Source organism: Onychostoma macrolepis, chromosome 01 (genome assembly GCF_012432095.1).
Source record: "Onychostoma macrolepis isolate SWU-2019 chromosome 01, ASM1243209v1, whole genome shotgun sequence".
Taxonomy (NCBI): domain Eukaryota; kingdom Metazoa; phylum Chordata; class Actinopteri; order Cypriniformes; family Cyprinidae; genus Onychostoma; species Onychostoma macrolepis.
The window spans coordinates 26,772,909-26,793,417 of NC_081155.1; the positions used below are offsets into that span (position 1 = coordinate 26,772,909).

The following is a 20,509-nucleotide window of genomic DNA, read 5'->3' on the forward strand; positions in this document are numbered from 1 at the left end:
TCATGGGGACAAGCAGGCCATAAAGTATTATAATCAATGAATGACTAAGCATTTGTGTGGAAGTCTTATGAGAGTCACAGATTTGTGCTACAGAGCAAGAACCAATCATTTGCAGTTCATTTGTTTTAATTTTCCATTTGAAACACTTACTTCGATATAAAACAGATTTCATGACATGGAGTCATACTGTACAATACTATACAAGCTTGGTCTTGGTTTATTTCTTTTGTTTCACGTATATGTTGTGTGGCTTTGCAGATATTAAAATGGTTCATAGTGAGGAATGTTTGGATGAAATATTCCCCAAGTGCACAGACAAAACTCTCTTTTGTATTTTTTGTGTAAAGAATGGAAATAATGAAATAGATTTCATAGTAATGTTTATTAATTCAAAAATCGTATTTTAAAAAAGTGAACATTTGAACCAAAATAACCTTTTTTTAAAAAATCCTTACATTATGAAACACATTTAAAGTTTCAAGAGTTATGCATTCCATGCTCATCTAAAATGCCAAATCTTCTACAGTGGATTTATTAATAAGCAGAAAAATCCTGGGCTATAAAAAGGGATTATTTTGGTGTGCATTAGCTTTCACTCAGAGGGTTTTCTAGCTACAAGATGAAAAATGGCCTCAAAGTCAGACACAGAGTTGTTCTCTCTGTCTTCTGCAGGCAGTATATTAAACTCCTGGATTGAGAGGCCTAAACCTCTGAGCGCTTCCTCAATACCATCCCGACTCAGTCTAAGACAAGAAAAGAGTTGTTCATCCACCTTGTAGAAGCTCTCACCCAGAACACCTATCATGACCAAAAGTCCACCAGGACGCAGAAGTTCGGTCAGCCCATGTAAAGCACGACAGTATGTTTGAATGTCTTTACACGCTGCTTCCAGACACAGAGATGTAATGACACAGTCAGCTGGTTCCAGTGTGTGTGGATAAAATGGATTCTCCAACCGGACATCACATTTTAAAACTTTCTTGACTCGTTGCTTCAGTGTGGCCTCCAAATCAGACAGGCTGCCATAGTTCAAACAAAGATTAATTGAAATATAAACAATTTAGAACAAAATGCAAATAAATGTTTTAGGGTCTTAAGTGTATAAAAATGTACGCTCCGTCATATTTATAAATGGGTGTTTCTTTAACTTTACAGTTTTACCAAGCGCTTGCATTTTAATTCAAAGTAATGTAATTTGCACATTTCATTCTACCAGAGGAATGTAATATAGTTTGATATGTAGGCTAATGGAAAAATGACACTGCTCTGGAAAAAAAGGGCAACTTTCCTTTGTCATACAATGCTACTAAGCAATTATACCTGAGAGTGTTTTTCTAAAGTCAAGTATGGAAGCCCATTTCCGCCACGAAAAAAAGCGTAATTGCGACTTTTTGTAATTCTGAGAAACTTTTATATAAATATAAACAATAAATGATATAAACTCTACAATAAGCAGAGAAAGTTAAGTTGTAATGTAAACTGCAATATGTAAATGTGAGTAAAACTGTAAACTCAGATTTCAGAAAGGGGAGGGGAAAACCGTAAAAAAATGCAAGATGTAAATTCTGAGGGAAGACAAATGCGCAATTAATTTACCCTTTTAAAATTTATTTTCTTTCCGTGGCGGAAATAGCCTACCATAAGAAACACCCAATATACAATATAGAAATATAATTACCTTTTCCCCTCCAGTTCACAAACGTACTGCAATATAGGTTTCCAATCTAAACTCCCTTCTTGATTTTTCAGCCATTTTTCAATTTCTCTACGATTGTTATTTGCAAAATCGGACAGCACAATCTCATCATAATGTTCGCACGCACTCAAGACGCTGTGGATAGATGGTCCACTGCCCACATCTATCAGCCGCTTGCCTTTATGTTCTCCTTTAAAACAAACATCTGTGTCAAAATTATTTAGGAAAAATAGAACAGTCAGACTTAGCGACTCGATTGATAGGGACCGCTTACCCGCCGAGAAAACTCTGCTGAGGCATCTCAAAACGAAAGTAAGGTAATTCTTCTCGTCAGCGTGACCACTGGAGCAGGAATAAAAACTCTTCACATAAGCTCGGGAGTCAAAATGCCCCTCATAGAACTCTCCCTCAGTGAAGGTCGTGAATTCACTCATAATTACAACACGTATGGCATGTATATAACTTAAAATAAACGACTGCTGCAGATACTGTAAGAGCAAAGTAATACTGTCCTCACTAGAACAGCGAAAGCGCAAATGTGGTTTCCAGACCTGCGCAACATAATCACGTGAAACCGAAATATACTGATATAAAGTTGCTAGTAGGCCAAGTCCACCTTTGTCCATCTTATCTTAAAGTAAACATAATTGTTTCTTGAATTTAACTGGACGATATACAATGTCTGGCATGTTGACAGACTAAACATACTTTTGTTTTAATCCCCGGAAGCAGTTTCAAGACAGTGAAGTACACTAAAACTGAAGAAACGGAAAATTGAATGATGAAAATTTTACTTGAAATCCTGGGGAAAGAACTGAAATGCAAGATGATGTTGTAATGAACAGCACAGCATCACTCACTAACTTTTACAACCCAGATTTAACTCGTGTAAGTAAGCATAACACATCCAACCATCAAAGTCACATACAATGAAGAAAATAAATTACTTAAGTTTAATACTGGCTACTTTTTGTAAATCAAGTTTTTAAACATTATTTCACATTTCAAGTATTCATGGATGCAAATCAAAGACAAATTAAGGAAGTACCATTCAGAGTACATTATACAAGTGCTTATCACAAAACAGATTGGCTTTTTAAAACCACTAAATTGGCAACTGTATTATTAAATTTAGCAAATAACAATAAAAAAAACGCTTCTGTTTATGTGTTTACATCTGTTCATAAATTCTTCATTGTCATGGAACTTGTGATATTTCGTTACACAGACATTAAGTATGATAGAAAAATCAGGTGTCAACTATTTCGTTTCAAGTTCAGGTTACATATCTAAACAGAAACCAGTTGCTGGAACTGAAAGGAAATACTTAGGTCAAATTAATTTTATATTTGAACATCTTTGCTCCCTTGAGCTGCACATTAATGTAATTTACATGCACAATTTCAGAGATTAAATTACAGTGACTTGACCCAATATAAGACAAAACAATTGATAACAAAACAGTATGTTTGTTCAAATATAGTTACGCAGACCTCGTCAGTAATTGTTCAGATGTTGATTCCATACTGCTCAAGTGACATCCTGTTTAATGGTCTCTTATATGAGGCAGAAGCTATGCAGTAGTGCGACTTCTATAAGCAGGGCCACAGTGTTTTGGACAGGTTAACTTGATTTCTACGCACAGTATTTTTGTCAACAAAATGGCAAACGTTTCCAACAGGCATATGAAATTGTAGAAGAGGAGGAAAAACACCACATTATGTACATGAGATTGTACAGTTCCCTTGCTGTTACACAACAGCATAATACATTATAAAGTGCACTAAAACTCTCCTGAATAGGTTTGAGAAGTAACTAAATTGTACTAATAGTACGTCTTGCTCTTTCAAACTTCAAACTAAAACCACCATACACAGACACACATCTGTTGACATCTGTGACTGTTAGTGCCATTAAAAAAAATATAGAAAATTTGACAATGACTGATTTGCACAGCCAAGAGATTGACAATTCCATTAGAATGTACTGTACATGAAAAATACCAGAAACACCAAGCCACAGCAGCTTCAGCGTTAAAGTAAGGAGCTGCTTCTAGAGAATAGTGTGGGGAAACTACAATAATGAGGACATGAGAAATAATGATTTCATCATACCAGATATGGTCAATAAACTTCCTGCTACGTGGCCAGAAAGGTCTTAATTTATCATTTTGAGGTACCATTTCTGCAGAAAGCATTAACAACTCTTTCAGTTGGAATGTCTTGTGCCAAGGCCACTACAGCACATCTTGATTGTGAAGGGGTAAGCCATGGACCTTCTAATGACTTCATCTTCCATCTTCTGAAATGCAGTAAGGTTCAAGTCTACTTCTGCCCTGCTGTAGTAAGAGGGGAAAAAAAAAAAAAGGAATGTTAAAACAGCAAAAACTACAATATGTTTGCTCAACTGATGAGCAGAGACGTTTTCAGCAAGCACACAAATGTTTGATATAGTGTGACACTGGATGAGAAGAGAAGAGAAGAGGAGACTGTGAAAAGGGCAAAACCAACACTGAATAGAAGTGACAGCAAAAATAAGTTTGAGACAGACAGGGAGATTCTTAGAACAGGTACCTTTTTTCCCCACCAATTTCACCAAACCAAGCCGTATGTTTATAGCCATCAGTAACACAGCACTCTCCAATTGATCAAAAATTGGTAACTGTAGATATTTGTTTTTCGAGTAAATCCCATCACGCACGGGACCTGTTCCATAATTTCCTCCTTACAGACTCACATCAAATGCTATTCTACGCCATTCATTCACACTACTACAAGAAAACTAATGAGTGGTTGTTATACACATGCTCATGTTCACCACTCTCTCTCAGGCCAATGGACTTAAAGGACACACATACAAAACATGCATCTGTCTCTTTCGTCATCTCTCATTCACTCGCTCTCACACTGACCTGCAATGTACTTTGCTCCAATTAACATAAACATGCTACCCAGAATGTAAAAGCCCAAGGGAACACTACTGAAGATACTAGTCTCCTCTGTTGGTTGTCCAGAACACAGGTCCATGTTACGCAAGACAGTGGAAAGAAAGAGAAAACAAGTGGGACAATTAAGTAACTACTGATTGTCAAACCAAAAAAAAACATTTCCTTCTCCTGGAGATTTAATTTACTTTAGAGTTTAGTTCTACCTGAACCAGATAATCAATAACTTTGCAGAAAAAAAAGAAACAGAAACAGGACTTTGTACCTCTCTAAGCCAAAAAAAAAAAAATTACATATATATACACTTGCAAAACATCCATTCCCCCTGACTTTGGACATTCTGGGTCAATACCTCTGGTTATTAATTACTACTAACCTACATCAGTCTTTGACAACTTTTGTGGGCCTGGTTGAAATTGTTGTTTTTTTGTTTTTGTTTTTTTGTCTTGTTTGTTCGGGGTTTTTTTGTTAATGGAACACACATGAGCAAAAAGGTTCAGATTTTAAAAAATAAAAATAAAAACCCATGCATGATTAATTTTTTTTTTTTTTACCAATTTAAATATAAAATAAGAACATAATTAAACCATTTTCTGTTTTTATTATTTGCATTTGTATAAGGTGTTTCTCTGATTAGTTGATTGATTGGTTAATTGAGTTAAATCCAAAAAATTAATTTAATAAATAAATAAATAAATAAATAAACACACCATTTCCATTGTTGACTGGTTCTGTGGTTTCCCAGTTCATAGCCCTCTGAACAGCTTTCTTCCAGCGAGCATATCGCAGTTCACTCTCTGTGCAGAGGAAAACAAAAAACTCAAGTTTCATCTGCAACTTTATTTAGGGTGTGTTCACACTTAGCAGGTTTTGCTTGATTAAAACAAACGCTGTGAACGATGCCATCCAAAGCTCGGTGAGCACAAAACATCAGCGTTGTTTACGTTCAGCATGCGAGCGCTATCTACTGAACGTGAACAACGCACATTACATTGATTATGTTCTGGGGTACTCTCCAAAATGGCAGAAGTCGGTACCTCGGGGAGAAGAATTGTTGAATAAATTATGTTATTACTGTTTTCTTTGCGCACAAAAATAATTCTTGCTGCTTTGTAAAATTATGGTTGAACCGCTGATGTCACATGGACTATTTTACAGATGTCCTTACTACGTTTCTGTGCCTTGATCGTGGTAGTATCCTTGCTGTCTATGGGAGGGTCAGAGAACTCTCTGATTTTATCAAAAATATCTCAATTTGTGTTCCAAAGATAAACGAAGGTCTTACAGGTTTGTAACGACATGAGGGCGAGTAATTAATGGCAGAATTTTAATTTTTGGGTGAACTATTCCTTTAATCATGAACACAATGTTATGGCCTGCAAGAATCCATAAAGTTTTTCAGTATTACACTGAACCATGTTGCAAATTTAATAATCTCAGCAAGTGGCATGCAACAAAAAATGCATATGGTTCATACAATTTACATTAATTATGAATTGGTGTGTGGTGCACTTTAGATTCCATTACCCTCTGGGTTGATCTGAGGTTCGAATTTTTCTGAAGTGACCTCAGTGAGATCTTCTGGATTTAGGCTCCACACACTGACCCCCTCAGCTGCTCCTGCTGCCATGGCAGCACCCAGAGCTGTGGTCTCAGGCATGGATGGCTTTACTGTAAATAAATACAAATTACATCACATATCTGCCCATCTGCAAACACCAGTAAAAATCCATTTACACCAGTGTTTATGTACATCCTCATATAAAGACTGACAAGATGAAAATGTGCATCTTACCGACTGGGATACACAGTATGTCGGCCTGCAGCTGCATCAGTAACCGGTTGGACGTCATGCCTCCATCAACCTGGAGCTGTGACAGATGAATACCACTATCCTGGTTCATTGCATCCAGAATCTGAAACAAATTTGAGCATCCTTTAGCATCCTAAAAATTTTTTTTTTTTTTTTAAATAGTCACTAATTTATTTGTGACATACTCAAAAAAGCACCTCTATCCTTAAGACTGTAAAAATAATTATATACAGCAAACTGACCCTGTAAAATAACCTCAACAGGGTGATAAGGAAACGAATTGGATAGATGTGTAATAAGCAGTATAATATACATTTAGCTATTTATAAAATAAATTAATATGAAATAAAGATTTGAATTGAAATCATTTATTAATTTGCATAGAACACAAAAGTCCTTTGACAACAGTTAATATTCAGAATCAATTATTTTAGACAGCCATGTAATAAGAACGTATAATCATGCAGAGGCCAATTCATGAAGGGATACCTCTCGTGTCTGGAAGCAGACAGCTTCAAGTGCTGCAAAAGCCAAATGACTCCTATTGGTGAACTGCGTTAGACCACAGATGATTCTGTTGTAAGCAAAAAAAAACAAGAGGTTCAATGTTGTACATTTCACATGTAATAACAACTGGGCTTCAAATAATAAACTCACTATGAAATTCACAATAGGATTTTAATGCAATGCTCATTCTCCTCAGGCTTTAGTGTTTCTACATTGCTTACATCAACTGAAAATGATCTTTCAAATGGATGTATCAGTCACTAACCCTCTAGCGCTTGGTTCCCAGTATGGCGCATATAATCCAGAGAACGCAGGGACAAAATAACAGCCATATGATGTGCCAACGTCAGCAGCTAGTTTCTCTGGGGTGAAAAGTGAAATGTTTAAAATGAAATATTCCAAAACTGGCTTAAATGCTCTTCCATCAGGTATAAATATAACCTTTACACAAACACACCTAGCTCTGTAGAGGTTTGGATAATTCCGAGATTATCCTGTAGCCAACGCACAACTGCCCCTGCAATGGCAACTGAACCCTAGAAAAGAAAAACTCCAGTTGAGCAAGAGTAAAGTATTGGGTACTCTAAATCACAAAGTAATTATGAGAAATTAATAGGCTTTTCATGTTTTTGAAAGTGGAATGAAATAGCTAAACAAAACATGTACATTGCTTTAGTGAGAAATAATCTGCCAGGAACATAATAACGTAATAAACAATGTCAACATTCAACAACATTACCTCTAGTGCATAGCAGGCCGGCTTGTCACGCCCTAGTTTATATGCGACCGTTGTCAGGAGTCCATGGTCCGACATTACAGGCTTCAAGATATAAAAAAAAAATCCAATGTAGATTAAATGTTAAAAATATATATTTTTGAAGCTTTAAGTATGTTGAATACCTTTGTTCCTACGTTTTTCAGCAGGAAACAACCAGTCCCATAACTGTAAATAAAAAACTTAAATAAGTTACACATTGTGATCAAATGTACAAAATCACAACATTTTCATTTAGTCAAAGTGCACATTTTTGCATGTTGACAAATTAGGCTATGAGGAACTGAGAAGACAGATTAACAAAACAAAATCATACGTATTTTTGGCTTGTCCGTCCTTGAAACACATCTGTCCCACCAGCGCAGCAGACTGGTCACCAAGACACTGTAAACAGAAGTAAAGTCACTTTAAAAGGACATCAGAAAGTATTTGTTATTTTCTGTATTATTTTTGAGGATCTGAAGACACTCTACTTTATATGCATTATGATTTAATTGTCCAACTCAACAAAATAATTATATTTACACATACACAACTTAGGGAGCAAGACAGAAAGACAAAGTAATCTTTCTAAAAAATAATCTAATCTTACCCCTGATATGGGGACACCAGTTAAAGGGCCAGATTTCTGTAAGAAAAAAAAAAGAATATTAAAAAGTAAAACATTGGGGGAAGAATTTAATAATATACAAAAGAATGTAATAATTAACATGCATTATACAGCCCCCTGCTTAAAGCCAGAACTCAAACACTTGAGTCAGATTAATAATTATCAATTCTAATACTTTAGTGGACACGAGAATCTTTGGCAAATCATCTGCTGCGGTGTGCTGCAAGTATCTGCTCTAAACATACTCCACAAAAAAGAAGAATCAGTGACTCGAAGCGTGTTAAAAGCTTTTCATCACTGCAACTCAAGATGGTGTGGCTTCAGCCATAGTGAATGAATAAAGAAGAAAAAAGGCAACAAAGAAGAGGACCATAGCCAGAGAACTAAATGAGAAAATTCACATGACTCCAAGAGCTGTTGGGAAGGACAGGCAGTGCATTGAGCGTCAAGCCAAAACACAATGAAAAACAGTGACAAGATCACCATCCGGTACATTTCCAATAAGACCTTAACTCAGGAATATATAAAATGCACTTACAACAAAAATATGAAAAGAATGTTTGCTCCATATTGGAAATGCACCAACTTCTGTGACGACAACATGACAGCAAAGTTTTCCCAGACATGACAGCTAGAGATACTCACCAGATTAGAGCTGATTTTCTATCAGTCAGCCCAAAGAGATCATAGGACACAAAATATAATCATGATAAAGAGGGACACACTAAAATCTCCTAAGGGTTAAATGACTGCTTTACAGCAAAATTCAACTTTGGATGGAAAGTTGTTATTGGAGTTGCGGATTGTTTATGTACAGTTACTGTTTGACAGACACTGCTCTGGAGCAAAGATCATTTCTCTTGTCAATTTATCACAACAGAAACCGACCAATGCATTATGTAACAGAAGTACAGAAAGAAATTCTCTTTGGGGTCAAACACTTACCATTAAACCATAAATCTCTGAAGAACTTCTCACTTTTGGCAGAATTTCCATTGGTATATCAAAATATCTGTTATACATGTAAGAAATATACGTTATGAATAAATCTTTAACAACGGTAAAGGCTGGAATACACTACACGACTTTTGCCCCGATTAGCAGTTTGGTCACCAGTCTGCATATTTTAGGCAGAGCTGACAGATTTTATAAAGAGATAAAATAATAAATAATCAATAAAAATCACAGTGTATGATGGGCACAGACTCAGAGGATGTCTAAGGATGCCGATTTTAGAACAATATTGTTTTCATTTGTCTCCTAGCAATGAATGAGGTGCATGTTTCTTAGTGAGTTTGTTGTGTTTGAAATAACTTCAAAATTTGGTAGTGTGTGACAGTCTGTCATTCAGTGTATGATGGTCAGTTTTTCTCTGTAACCATTCACAAATTGTCAAGTGTGTAATGTGTAGGGTAGATTTTAAAAGTCATGTAGTGTATCCCAGTCTTAAAGGGATACTCCAAATGCAAAATGAAAATCCTCTCATAAATTCTCTCACTATCATGTCATTCCAAATGTATGAATTCTTCAGATGAACTCAAACAAGTGAATTGAACCCTCAAAGTTTACGCTTCATAAACCACACAAAACAAACATGATGGTAATCCATATGACCCAAGTCTATGAACAAAAATCTTCTTACTCAAAAGGTGCGTGAAAGAAAAATAGCATATTTTAAAAGTTTTTTACCATTGCTTCCAGCCAACGGTCACACACAGGTTCAGGAGAGTATTGTGAAGAGTGACGTAAATGTGTTTTCAAGCTGATGTGAGAAGTGACATGAAAGCCATCACTTTTCAGTGGAATTTCACAACATGCAGGCATTACGCTTCACAAACGTGCTGACATTTATGCCGAGCGAACCCAGGTGTGTTCAGAAGCGAAAAACGATTTTAAAACGTTTAAAAAAAAAAAAAAAATACCTATAGGTTTGTTTCAGAACACGCTGATTAACATCTAGGATGGCATGAGGGTTAGTAAATGATGATAGAATTTTCATTTTTTGGGTGGAGTATCCAACATTCTTTTTGACATTTGCATATGCAAATAAGCTTTGGGCAAGAAAAATGTATATAAAACTGTATGTATGCAAATTTGTACTTACTTGCAGAGCTCTGGATCCCAGTCCATTGTGTGAATGTTGAAGAGCATTGTCCGGCTGGCATTGGTTACATCTGTGCAATGAACACCTCCCTTCTTCCCTCCCGTCAGGCACTGAAAGTTAGGGGTTATCACAGATTATTTAAACAAGTTCAAATATTTACATCATGATCACTTCATACTGATTAGAGCAGTGGTTCCCAACAATGTTCCTGGAGCCCCCTCAACACTGCACATTTCTAATGTCATTTTTGTCTAACACATTAGTAGAAACTCTTAAAAGACCTGAAATGTATGAGCTGATTAAGAGGACATACAAAATGTATTCAGAAATGTGGTCGAGAACCACTGGATTACAGCATCTGAATTCAATCCAAGACCAAGTGCTTGACTTTATTTTAAGCAGTCTAAAAACCTTGGATTGCTCCTAAGCTATGCACTGATTTCTTCTTTTACCATTAAAATTCAAAAAACATATACACAAACATTATAGAGATACAGAAGAGAAAACTCACTGCCACTGCTCTTACCCAGATAAGCCAGGAGTCCACTGTTCCAAACATGGCCCTGTGAGAGAGCACAGCTTCATGGACCTTTTCAACATTATCCATCATCCAGCGTAGCTTCACTGCGCTGAAGTATGTGCTGATGGGTAGGCCAGTCTTGTGCTGTATGAGGCAAGAGAAGTACAAATATTTATTCAGTTTTGCCAACTTTGTGTACAATAACAGAAATAAAAAAAATAACCTGAGTATAGTTTGAAGTGGCTTGATAAGTGCAACTTTGCCTCCAATGATTTGATATATTTCTGTTTGAAACAAGAAATCAGGGTGGGACAGAGCTAAAATAGCCAGACTTCAGCTAAAACTTCAATTTTCATTTCCTGGGGATTTAAAAAAAAAAAAACCTTCCTATCTGACATTGAAAACTGTTAAACATAATAATGGATTGTGGATGCAAATGTTCAAGATAATTTCAGTCTTATTTACAAGGACACACGGGCACTCTCACCTTAAGATGGTTTTTGTTTCTGCCTGGAGTTTTGTTTATGAGCCTTTCTACCGTTGACTGGGTCCGCAGATCAAGCCAAACTAAACATCGAAACAAATCAGGAATTATTTGGTTATTTAATTCTGGACTGTAAAGCAGAAGATATGATTACTCATATACTAAACAATGGTCATATAGAGGGGTGGACTTGGACTAAAAAGTTTCCCTGGACTTTCTGGCATAGAGCGGCCCACCACACCTGATCCCCAACACACCAGCTCATGCGCAGAGCAATTTTTTAACACCACTTACTAAAATGTTTTAATTGAAATAAAAATAATTTTTTGTGCTTATCATTAACATGAATGACTGACATCTTTAAATTAAAATTTGCCTATTCTTTTCTGATGTACATGGCAAACAGAAGAATTTTCACTCGTCTCTAAAGTTGAATTACACCGTAAAATCAGCCCATGTAACAAAAAGATTATATGAATATAGTGCAGAAGTCATGTGGACTGTCTTTATGGTGCTTTTCTTGTGAACTGGTGCTTGCTTATGGTGCTAATCCCCTGTGGAACAGTGTGTAAAAATTATTTTTAAATTTTATGAAAAATGGGTTTGAATGGCCACATGGGTTTGAAATGATGTAAGGGTGAGTAAATGATGACAGATTGATCATTTTTAGGCAAATTAACCCTTTAACTGGATGCTTCCTTTAAAGCACAGACCTAAAAAAGGACAAACCCAAAATCAAATGGCTGCAGTTCATGAACCCTGGTCTTTTCTCAAAGATGACACTTGAATTTGTCTTGTCCAAGAGAGAGAAATAAGAACACTTATTTCCAATAAAACAATGCATGTGAACTAATTGTAAACAAAAAATATTTTTATTTTAATATATGACAGTCCAAACAACGACACACTTGAGTGAAAGCCAACTCTAAAGATGATAACTCTCCTACTTTGAGTTCTATGAATCATTTTCTTAGACAAGTGAAATCACCAAAAGGCTACCACAAAAGCCAAGTAACATTCACAATGTCTGATATGCTGAAAATGGCTATGATTCCTTGTCATTGCTCGTTACACACAATGAGGAATTACATCGTGTGACAATTATATATAACATAAATAACATTGAGAAGTAAGATGTAAGCACCTGTACATTCTTCAAGTGTTCAACAGTGTTGTGCATGAATGCCTGCTCAGCTTATATGAACAATATCAATCCAACCTTCTTTGATCTGATTGGCCATTTCAATCATTTTGTCATTGACGAGCACTGTTACACTGAGCCTGAGCACGCTAAATAGATTAATAATTTCGACTCAAGTGGGCCGTGCAGGAACATTGTTCAGTGGCCCACCGGGAAAACTCCCAGTGCTCCAGATGGCCAGGCTACCCCTGGGCATGTATAATATGATGGTAATAATATTTACCTATAGCATTATAAAGTGGTTCTCCGGTTTCCTTGTCCCAAACAAGGGTGGTTTCCCTCTGATTGGTCACACCAATAGCTGCAGACAGATTAAAATGTGAAGAAATAAAAATAAACAACCATGAGCACGTAATAGCAGGTGAATGGAGAAATAACAAGTAGTCTTGTTACCTTTTATGTTCGAGATGTCAATGTTGAGCTGGGTCAGTTTCTCACAGGTTCTGTCCATGCACTCATACACAGACTGAAGAATCTCTTTTGGATCTTCCTCCACCCAGCTGAGGGAAGACAATAAATCATTTTTAACAGGTTATTATAGTTAACTAAAACTAAAACCATAAACAGTTTTGTTATTTGAAATAAATAAACTTTAAGTGAAACAAAATAAGAAATACATAAATTTTTTTATACAATTTTCTTATTTTCCTTTAGTTTCATTTATACTTGTTCCACTAAAATCTCCAAACCTCCAATTTGATACTGTTAAGTGCTTTGACACAATCTGCATTGTAAAAGCGCTATATAAATAAAGGTGACTTGACTTGACTAAAATAACTAAAACTAAAATAAAATTTAATACAAACTATATAGAGTCTATATAGTTTTTATTACATTTTATTTCAGTTTTAGACATACATTATAGACATTAAAGTGCCCCTATTATGGGTTATGAAAGGTTCGTATTTTGGTTTTGGGAGTCCCCAACAACAGGTTGACATGCATGCAAGGTCAAAAAACACTTTCATTTTCTTATAATATGCATTTATTTTTACCTTATTTGCTCAATTCATTTTTCCAAACCCCTCGTTTGCGTGACGCTAATCTGCGGTGATTGGTCGAATTCATTTAAAGCAGTGTTTGTGAGCACCACTGATAGTCATTATATACAGTGGTGTGAAAAAGTGTTGGCCCCCTTCCTGATTTTTTTTTTTTTTTTGCATGTTTGTCACACTTTAATGTTTCAGAATTTAAATATCAAAGATAACAAGTAAACACAACATGCAGTTTTTAAATGAAGTTTTTTTATTATGAAGGGAAAACAAAATCCAAACCCACATGGCCCAGTGTGAAAAAGTGCTTGCCCCCTAAACCTAATAACTGGTTGTGCCACCCTTAACAGCAACAACTGCAATCAAGCGTTTGCGATAACATGCAATGAGTCTGTTACTGAATTTTGGCCCACTCATCTTTGCAGAATTGTTGTAATTCAGCCACATTGGAGGGTTTTCGAGCATGAACCGCCTTTTTAAGGTCATGCCACAGCATCTCAATAGGATTCAGGTCAGGACTTTGACTAGGCCACTCCAAAGTCTTCATTTTGTTTTTCTTCAGCCATTCAGAGGTGGACTTGCTGCTGTGTTTTGGATCATTGTCCTGCTGCATAACCCAAGTTCACTTCAGCTTGAGGTCACAAACTGATGGCCGGACATTCTCCTTCAGGATTTTTTGATAGAGTGCAGAATTCATGGTTCCATCAATTATGGCAAGTCATCCAGGTTCTGAAGCTGCAAAGCAGCCTCAGACCATCACACTACCACCACCATGTTTGACTGTTGGTATGATGCTCTTATTATGAAATGCTGTGTTGGTTTTACGGCAGATGTAACGAGACACACACCTTCCAAAAAGTTAAACTTTTATCGCATCAGTCCACAGAATATTTGCCCAGAAGTCTTGGGGATAATCAAGATATTTTTCGGCAAATGTGAGACGAGCCTTTGTGTTCTTTTTGGTCAGCAATGGCTTTTGCCTTGAAACTCTCCCATGCTGCTGTTTTTGCCCAGTCTCTTTCTTATCGTTGAATCATGAACACTGACCTTAATTGAGGCAAGTGAGGCCTGCAGTTCTTTAGATGTTGTTCTAGGTTCTTTTATGACCTCCTGGATGAGTCGTCTTTGTGCTCTTGGAGTAATTTTGGTAGGCCAGCCACTCCTGCGAAGGTTCACCACTGTTACAAGTTTTCTCCATTTGTGGATAATGGCTCTGACCATGGTTTGCTGGAGTCCCAAAGCCTTAGAAATGGCTTTATAACCCTTTCCAGACTGATACGTGTCAACTATTTTGTTTCTCATCCATTTATGAATTTCTTAAGTTTGCGGAATGATGTGTTGCTCTTTAAGCATGCTTCACTTTGTCAGACAGGTTCTATTTAAGTGATTTCTTGATTCAACAGGTCTGACAGTAATCAGGTTTAGCTAGTGAAATTTAACTCAGCTTTCTAAAATAATGTGGTTAATCACTGTTCTTTCATGATTTAATAGGAGGGGGCAAATAATTTTTCACGTAGGGCCAGGTAGGTTTGGACAGCTTTTTTCCCTTAATAAATGAAATCATCATTTAAAAACTGCATTTTGTATTTACTTGCATTATTTTTGTGTAATATTCAAATTTGTTTGATGATCTGAATATTTTAAGTGTGACATATGCAAAACATGTAAAAATCAGGAAGGGAGCCAACAAGGGATAATCAACGGCTAGCTGTGCATTAAATGATTTGAATGCACGACGTGGAGGCGAAGAACCACCCGACGCGCAGTGGAGCACAGCTAGCCGTTGATTATCCCGTTTATGTCATGGTCATTTGCCAGCATTCACATATTAAAGAGGTTAACAATATTTGCGCTGCAATATTTGACCGGAACGATAAAAATGACTGTTATTTTCGCCCTGTATTACTATTCAACTGTAACTGTATGTTACTATGGCTACCAATGTTTATAGGAAGCGCATTAATATAGAACGTGATTAAACTGACCTGGAACTAACTGTGCAGTTCAACGAATTTAATCAACACCTGCCAGCCAATCAGAATCGAGTATTCAGACAGACCATGGCATAAAGATCAGTGGTGAGCACAGTGCTGCTTTGTGTACAGCCGTTACCGGGGAAACAGCTATTTTTAACACTCCAAAAGCAGCACCTAGTGGCAAAGAATGAATTTGCATTTTCACATCTGTATACTAATGTTTCGTCAACATGAAATGGCTTGGGATTCGTTTCAAAAACGACTCATTTCAATAATTCAGAGTCGACTCTTTCTTTTGAGAGACACTAGGCTTGTTTAAGATGCACCTCACCTCGCCTGAGAAATGTGAAAGGTAATTTTCAAAAATCCATAATAGGGGCACTTTAAAAAAAACACTAAGAAATGTGACATAAAATGACTACAACTCCATTTAAAACTAAAATGAACAAAGAAAATAAGATTAAAAACTATAATAGAATCTCAATGATACTAAAATAACCCTGGTTCTCACTCCAACCAGCCACATGAAATTTGCATGATTCTTAAATATAGCACACTGGGCATGACACAGCTGACGTCTTTGCTATCAATGTGAATGGAAGAAATCCCATTCAGCTCATCTAGAATAACAGTATGAGCCAATAGTGAACTTATGATTTGAATCACAAGTTGTACTCTTACTATATTGCATAATCCATTGCCCCATTGAACCAGTGTGTGTCAACACAAAGGACACGATACTCACCCCTCTTTAGGAAAGCTCTGTTTAATCTCAACCTGATGGTGACTGAGAAGCTCTGCTGTTTTTGCATTGAAAACCTACAATTAAAAGAACAAAGAACTTAAGTTATTAAAAGCTTTTATGTTTTTGGTAATATGAGAGTCCATTTTTGATAATATAAGAGTCCAATCTGCCCCAGTTCAACGTTCAGTATTAGAAAGACACAAATCACAGGCATAAAAACTCAATATTTCAGAAAGAAACACCAGAGTTGTGTTTCTCTGACTTGTACCTGCTGCAATGCAGCGTGGTATTGCAGTGATTTTCAGTGATGTTGAAAACTGGAATTTCCAGCAATTAATTACAATGGCATTAATCACAGCGTTTGACCTCATTCTGAGCTTTTCTGTTGAGTAACAATTCTGGCCACAACATTTTAACAATATGAGGAATGTTTCTTTGTCATGTTCTGGAATTACAAGCACACAAACGTCTTCCTATTGGACACACAAAGAAAAGATACTGAATTGCGTCGTCCACTTTTAATGCCACAACCTTGTCAGATCTAACACTTACAGCCCACAATAGCCAACAGTGACATTTCTAACAGAGCACCACAAGCAGGGTTTCTGGAGGTAAACTTAAGACTTTCTTAAGAAAATGTAAGGAACACAATGAGTTCCAAAAGATCTCCACTGCTTTTTAAATCATTTTATAAAAACAAAAAAAAATTGAATAGCTCTGATGCCAAATACTATAATATGGAAATAACTTTACTGGAAATTCTGATCACATTGCAAAAAAAAAAAAAAAAAATTAAATACTAAGCAAGAACAAAAATTTATTTGTTTGTTTAATTTGTGGAATGGCGAATTAAAACTTGTTTAGACACGAATGGAATCAAAACACCTAACGTTACGCCCCAGACAGCATCTTATAGACTTTATGGAGAAACTGTCATTTAAAAAGTTCGGATGTTCAAATAAAAACACCTTGATTACTGCTGTCATTATTGTGGGAATTAAAGTGTGTTTTAAGCAAACATTTGAACTTCGTAATGCTGCTCAAATCCAAACATTGTGTAACTGCGTAAAACGAAGATTATTAGCAAGATGAATTTCACAGACTCTGAGACACAAGCACTGAGCAAACAGAAGACTAACTAGAAGGATTGGCATTGTGCTAATGAGCAGATTCAGAAACTAATGTAGATGCAATCCACGTGAGTACGTTAACTGGCATGATACAAGTCCAGCTGAACCGGCTCCGAAATATTTACCCGCACATGTTGGCAAGGGCACTGAGGACTCTCCAATCTCGGTCTGTATGCGAGCCACTTGGGCTCCACCACAACACGATGACAGTCCTCAGTATGAGACTTACCAGAAAGCGTGTGGAACTCGTGCCTTGGTCGATAGCGGCAACAAGGGGGCCCAGCATGATCCTGTTCGACGATGCAGCCATTGTGCCGTTCATTGAATCAGTGAGTGACCACAGCAACCAGGAATATAAGGCTGGACGCTGGCCTCACAGCTCCGCGCTCCGCGCTCCGCCCTGACGTCTGCGAGTACGCGCCGCCGCACGTGATGACGTAAACACACGCCCCATTGCGAGATTGAGGTCTCTGCAGAGCAAAATTGGGTGTTTCTGAATTGCTGGGCGTTTTCAAACTGCTGGGTGTTTCTAAATCATGCAATCAAAATGATCCCCTTGACCTAACCCCACCCCTAAACCTACCGTCACTATGACTTCAGCCAATCAGGTAACATGGTCGAAAAACGCCCCGATCTGGTAACTCCCATTACTTAGCTGCAGAGACCTATACTTGCCCATTGCAGTAGGGGGGTTTTCCCAGATGCAGACTCCTCAGCAGCTCCTCACAAGGGTACCGTACTGCATAAACGGTTTAGTCTTAAAAAGTCAGTCATCCATTTTTTTTTTCAAGACTGGTCATAACTTTTTTAAATTCAGTTATGAAAAGATAGATTGGTCTTATTTGTATTGGAAAGTAAGACTGATTACCCCTTGGCAACTGGTAGTTGGTCAAATTAGTTCTTCCCTGCTGAAAAAAACCCCAATAGAGCCCTGCCCAAAACACAATAGAAAATGTAATGGATTTAATGGTTATAATGGGAATTGTATTGGTTTTAATGGAAACTATAATGGTGATGTATTCTATTGGTGGGATGTTAAATCCTATTGTAAAAATGCCCAAAACACACTACAAAAAGGAATTTTGTAATGGTTTTACTGGAAAAAGCTAATGGTTCATAATGGTATTTTAATGGAAACCATTGGAAATTCTGTGATGGTTTCTATTGGGCTTCTATTTTTTTTTTTTTTTTTTTAGCAGGGTTAAGACAGTCTTAACATGGTGGCTAAGTTTATGCAAGCAACTGGCCACTGGTTGTTTCAATAAGTTTTGTATAGTATTCTCTTTACTCTTTACTTCAAAAACTATGTCTAAAAAGGGTAATATTTTATGACATGTGGGAACAGTGAAGAGAGGGAGGTCAAACATTTTGCATTTTAGGTCAGCATTGCCGTCTAATGAGCCAATATTGACTTAAATAGTTTGCATTGCACTTCATGTTTTTAACATGGGATTTTGACCAAATATATTCAATCTTGATTTTTATAAAATGTTGAAACAAGATGTTAAAAATGTTTTTGTTTGTTTGTTTTTTAGTGAAAAATTACAATTTTGGACAAATAAGGCAATAAAATATATATATTTAAAAAATACCTTAAAGTAACTACAAATGAGCATGTAGCTAAAGCAAATATCTTTAAAAGAAACTCCGTGTGGAGCATGCCCCCGATTTCCCCCCTGACCTGTTTGCATCTCTGCTAATGAACATCAGTATAGCATACACTATTTACCGAAGGTATCACATGTTGGAATCTAAACTTTGGAGTTTAAACTTTTTATTATAGAGAAATGTAATAAAGTTTGTAATAAAACTACACAGAGTATTATGTAATGTGATATTATGATTGGGATTATGGTTTTGTGATTAGTAATGCAATGTTTTATACATTACCATTTGCACATGATTCTAAATTTGGTATCATTTAAAAAAAAAATTATGTTGTAGTATTATTGGTGCAACATAATTTATTATTAATAATAATTTGAAACAATGATTCTGAAAGAAAACGCACTGGGAATCAGCTGTTGCTACTGTATATTAATGAACAACTTCACACTCATTATTTTTTTCACCTAAAACAGTTACGCACAACCCCTAGGTTGGTAAGGGGCACATTTTCAATGCATAATTTGGAAACATCCACCAGCTTGAAAACGCCCACAAATTTAGAAACGCCCACTTTTGTTCAGCAGAGACTTCAGACTTTATACATGACTGAGATGTGTTTCCCAAAAGCAACTATGCCTGCAAGTTCAGAACTTACGGTAGATCAGAACAATAGTCAGCCAACTAATGCTTTTGGGAAATGCACCCCTGGTTTGAGGAATAAATCACATTTACAGAGGCAGACAAAGTACACAACTCCATTACAGATACTGCAGGTCAAATATTACTCCGTTAATTTTAATCGCCATCTAATCGCTCTCGCGGTACTTTGATGTCACACACAGAACGGTCTGTGCAGTGCTGCTTCAAGTCCAACACCTATTGTGTTTTATTAGGAGACACACAACAGTTCTGCTGTGGCTTTATAGGTAATATTTTTAGGTACGCAATGTAGCAAAATCAGACAGTATTGTGTCTAATATATGCCACAATATTAACTTCTTATTATTGAATTGTTGCAAATAAATATCACATTTGTAACTGGTCAGTGTTCAAAAAATGCTGGGAAATCACTTCATGTAGCCCTACAAGAGTGATTACAGATAAACTGTCTGAAAAAAAGAAAGTCACATTTTGGAGAAGAAAAAAATCACCCACTGACTTTCAAAGCTGCTACTTAATAACGACTGTCTACTTCAAGGACCTTGATAGAAATGTAGTGAGAATAGAGTGAAAAGTACAATACTATAGTATACTCGAATGTAGTGAAGTTAAAGTCACAAGTTTCCAGAAAAAATAATACTCAAGTAAAGTACAGATACTCAAAACGTGTACTTAAGTACAATACTCAAGTAAATGTCCGCCTTTGCACATTTATCAGCCCGTTTTAGGGAAGACTAAAATTAC

General features: G+C 36.5%; 2 protein-coding genes across 7 annotated transcripts; both read right to left on the reverse strand.

Moving 5' to 3' along the window:
* zgc:64002 (uncharacterized protein LOC393330 homolog) lies at positions 1-2,498 on the reverse strand. 2 transcript variants are annotated; one of them, XM_058782423.1, is made up of 3 exons: positions 1,971-2,498; positions 1,679-1,886; positions 3-1,019 (listed from the first exon to the last, which is right to left on the reverse strand). In XM_058782423.1, exons 1-3 carry the CDS (start codon positions 2,320-2,322, stop codon positions 593-595), a joined length of 987 nt encoding a protein of 328 aa, XP_058638406.1. In that variant the 5' UTR covers positions 2,323-2,498; the 3' UTR covers positions 3-592. The 2 variants fall into 2 exon arrangements, with proteins under 2 accessions (XP_058638396.1, XP_058638406.1); XM_058782413.1 differs by having other exon boundaries at positions 1-1,019; positions 1,679-2,498.
* A 132-nt stretch (positions 2,499-2,630) lies between these two features.
* gk (glycerol kinase) lies at positions 2,631-17,903 on the reverse strand. Of its 5 annotated transcripts, none has more exons than XM_058782373.1 (21): positions 17,727-17,903; positions 16,368-16,441; positions 13,048-13,154; positions 12,878-12,955; positions 11,457-11,536; positions 10,976-11,113; positions 10,450-10,559; positions 9,291-9,357; positions 8,991-9,008; positions 8,328-8,363; positions 8,052-8,119; positions 7,861-7,903; positions 7,700-7,780; positions 7,418-7,496; positions 7,226-7,322; positions 6,943-7,027; positions 6,436-6,556; positions 6,168-6,311; positions 5,351-5,437; positions 4,608-4,694; positions 2,631-4,031 (listed from the first exon to the last, which is right to left on the reverse strand). In XM_058782373.1, the coding sequence occupies exons 1-21, from the start codon at positions 17,817-17,819 to the stop codon at positions 4,021-4,023; spliced, it is 1,704 nt and encodes a 567-aa protein (XP_058638356.1). In that variant the 5' UTR covers positions 17,820-17,903; the 3' UTR covers positions 2,631-4,020. The 5 variants fall into 5 exon arrangements, with proteins under 5 accessions (XP_058638356.1, XP_058638347.1, XP_058638366.1 ...); XM_058782364.1 differs by having other exon boundaries at positions 2,631-4,034; XM_058782383.1 differs by lacking the exon at positions 8,991-9,008 and having other exon boundaries at positions 2,631-4,034.
* Between the last annotated feature and the right edge of the window lie 2,606 nt (positions 17,904-20,509).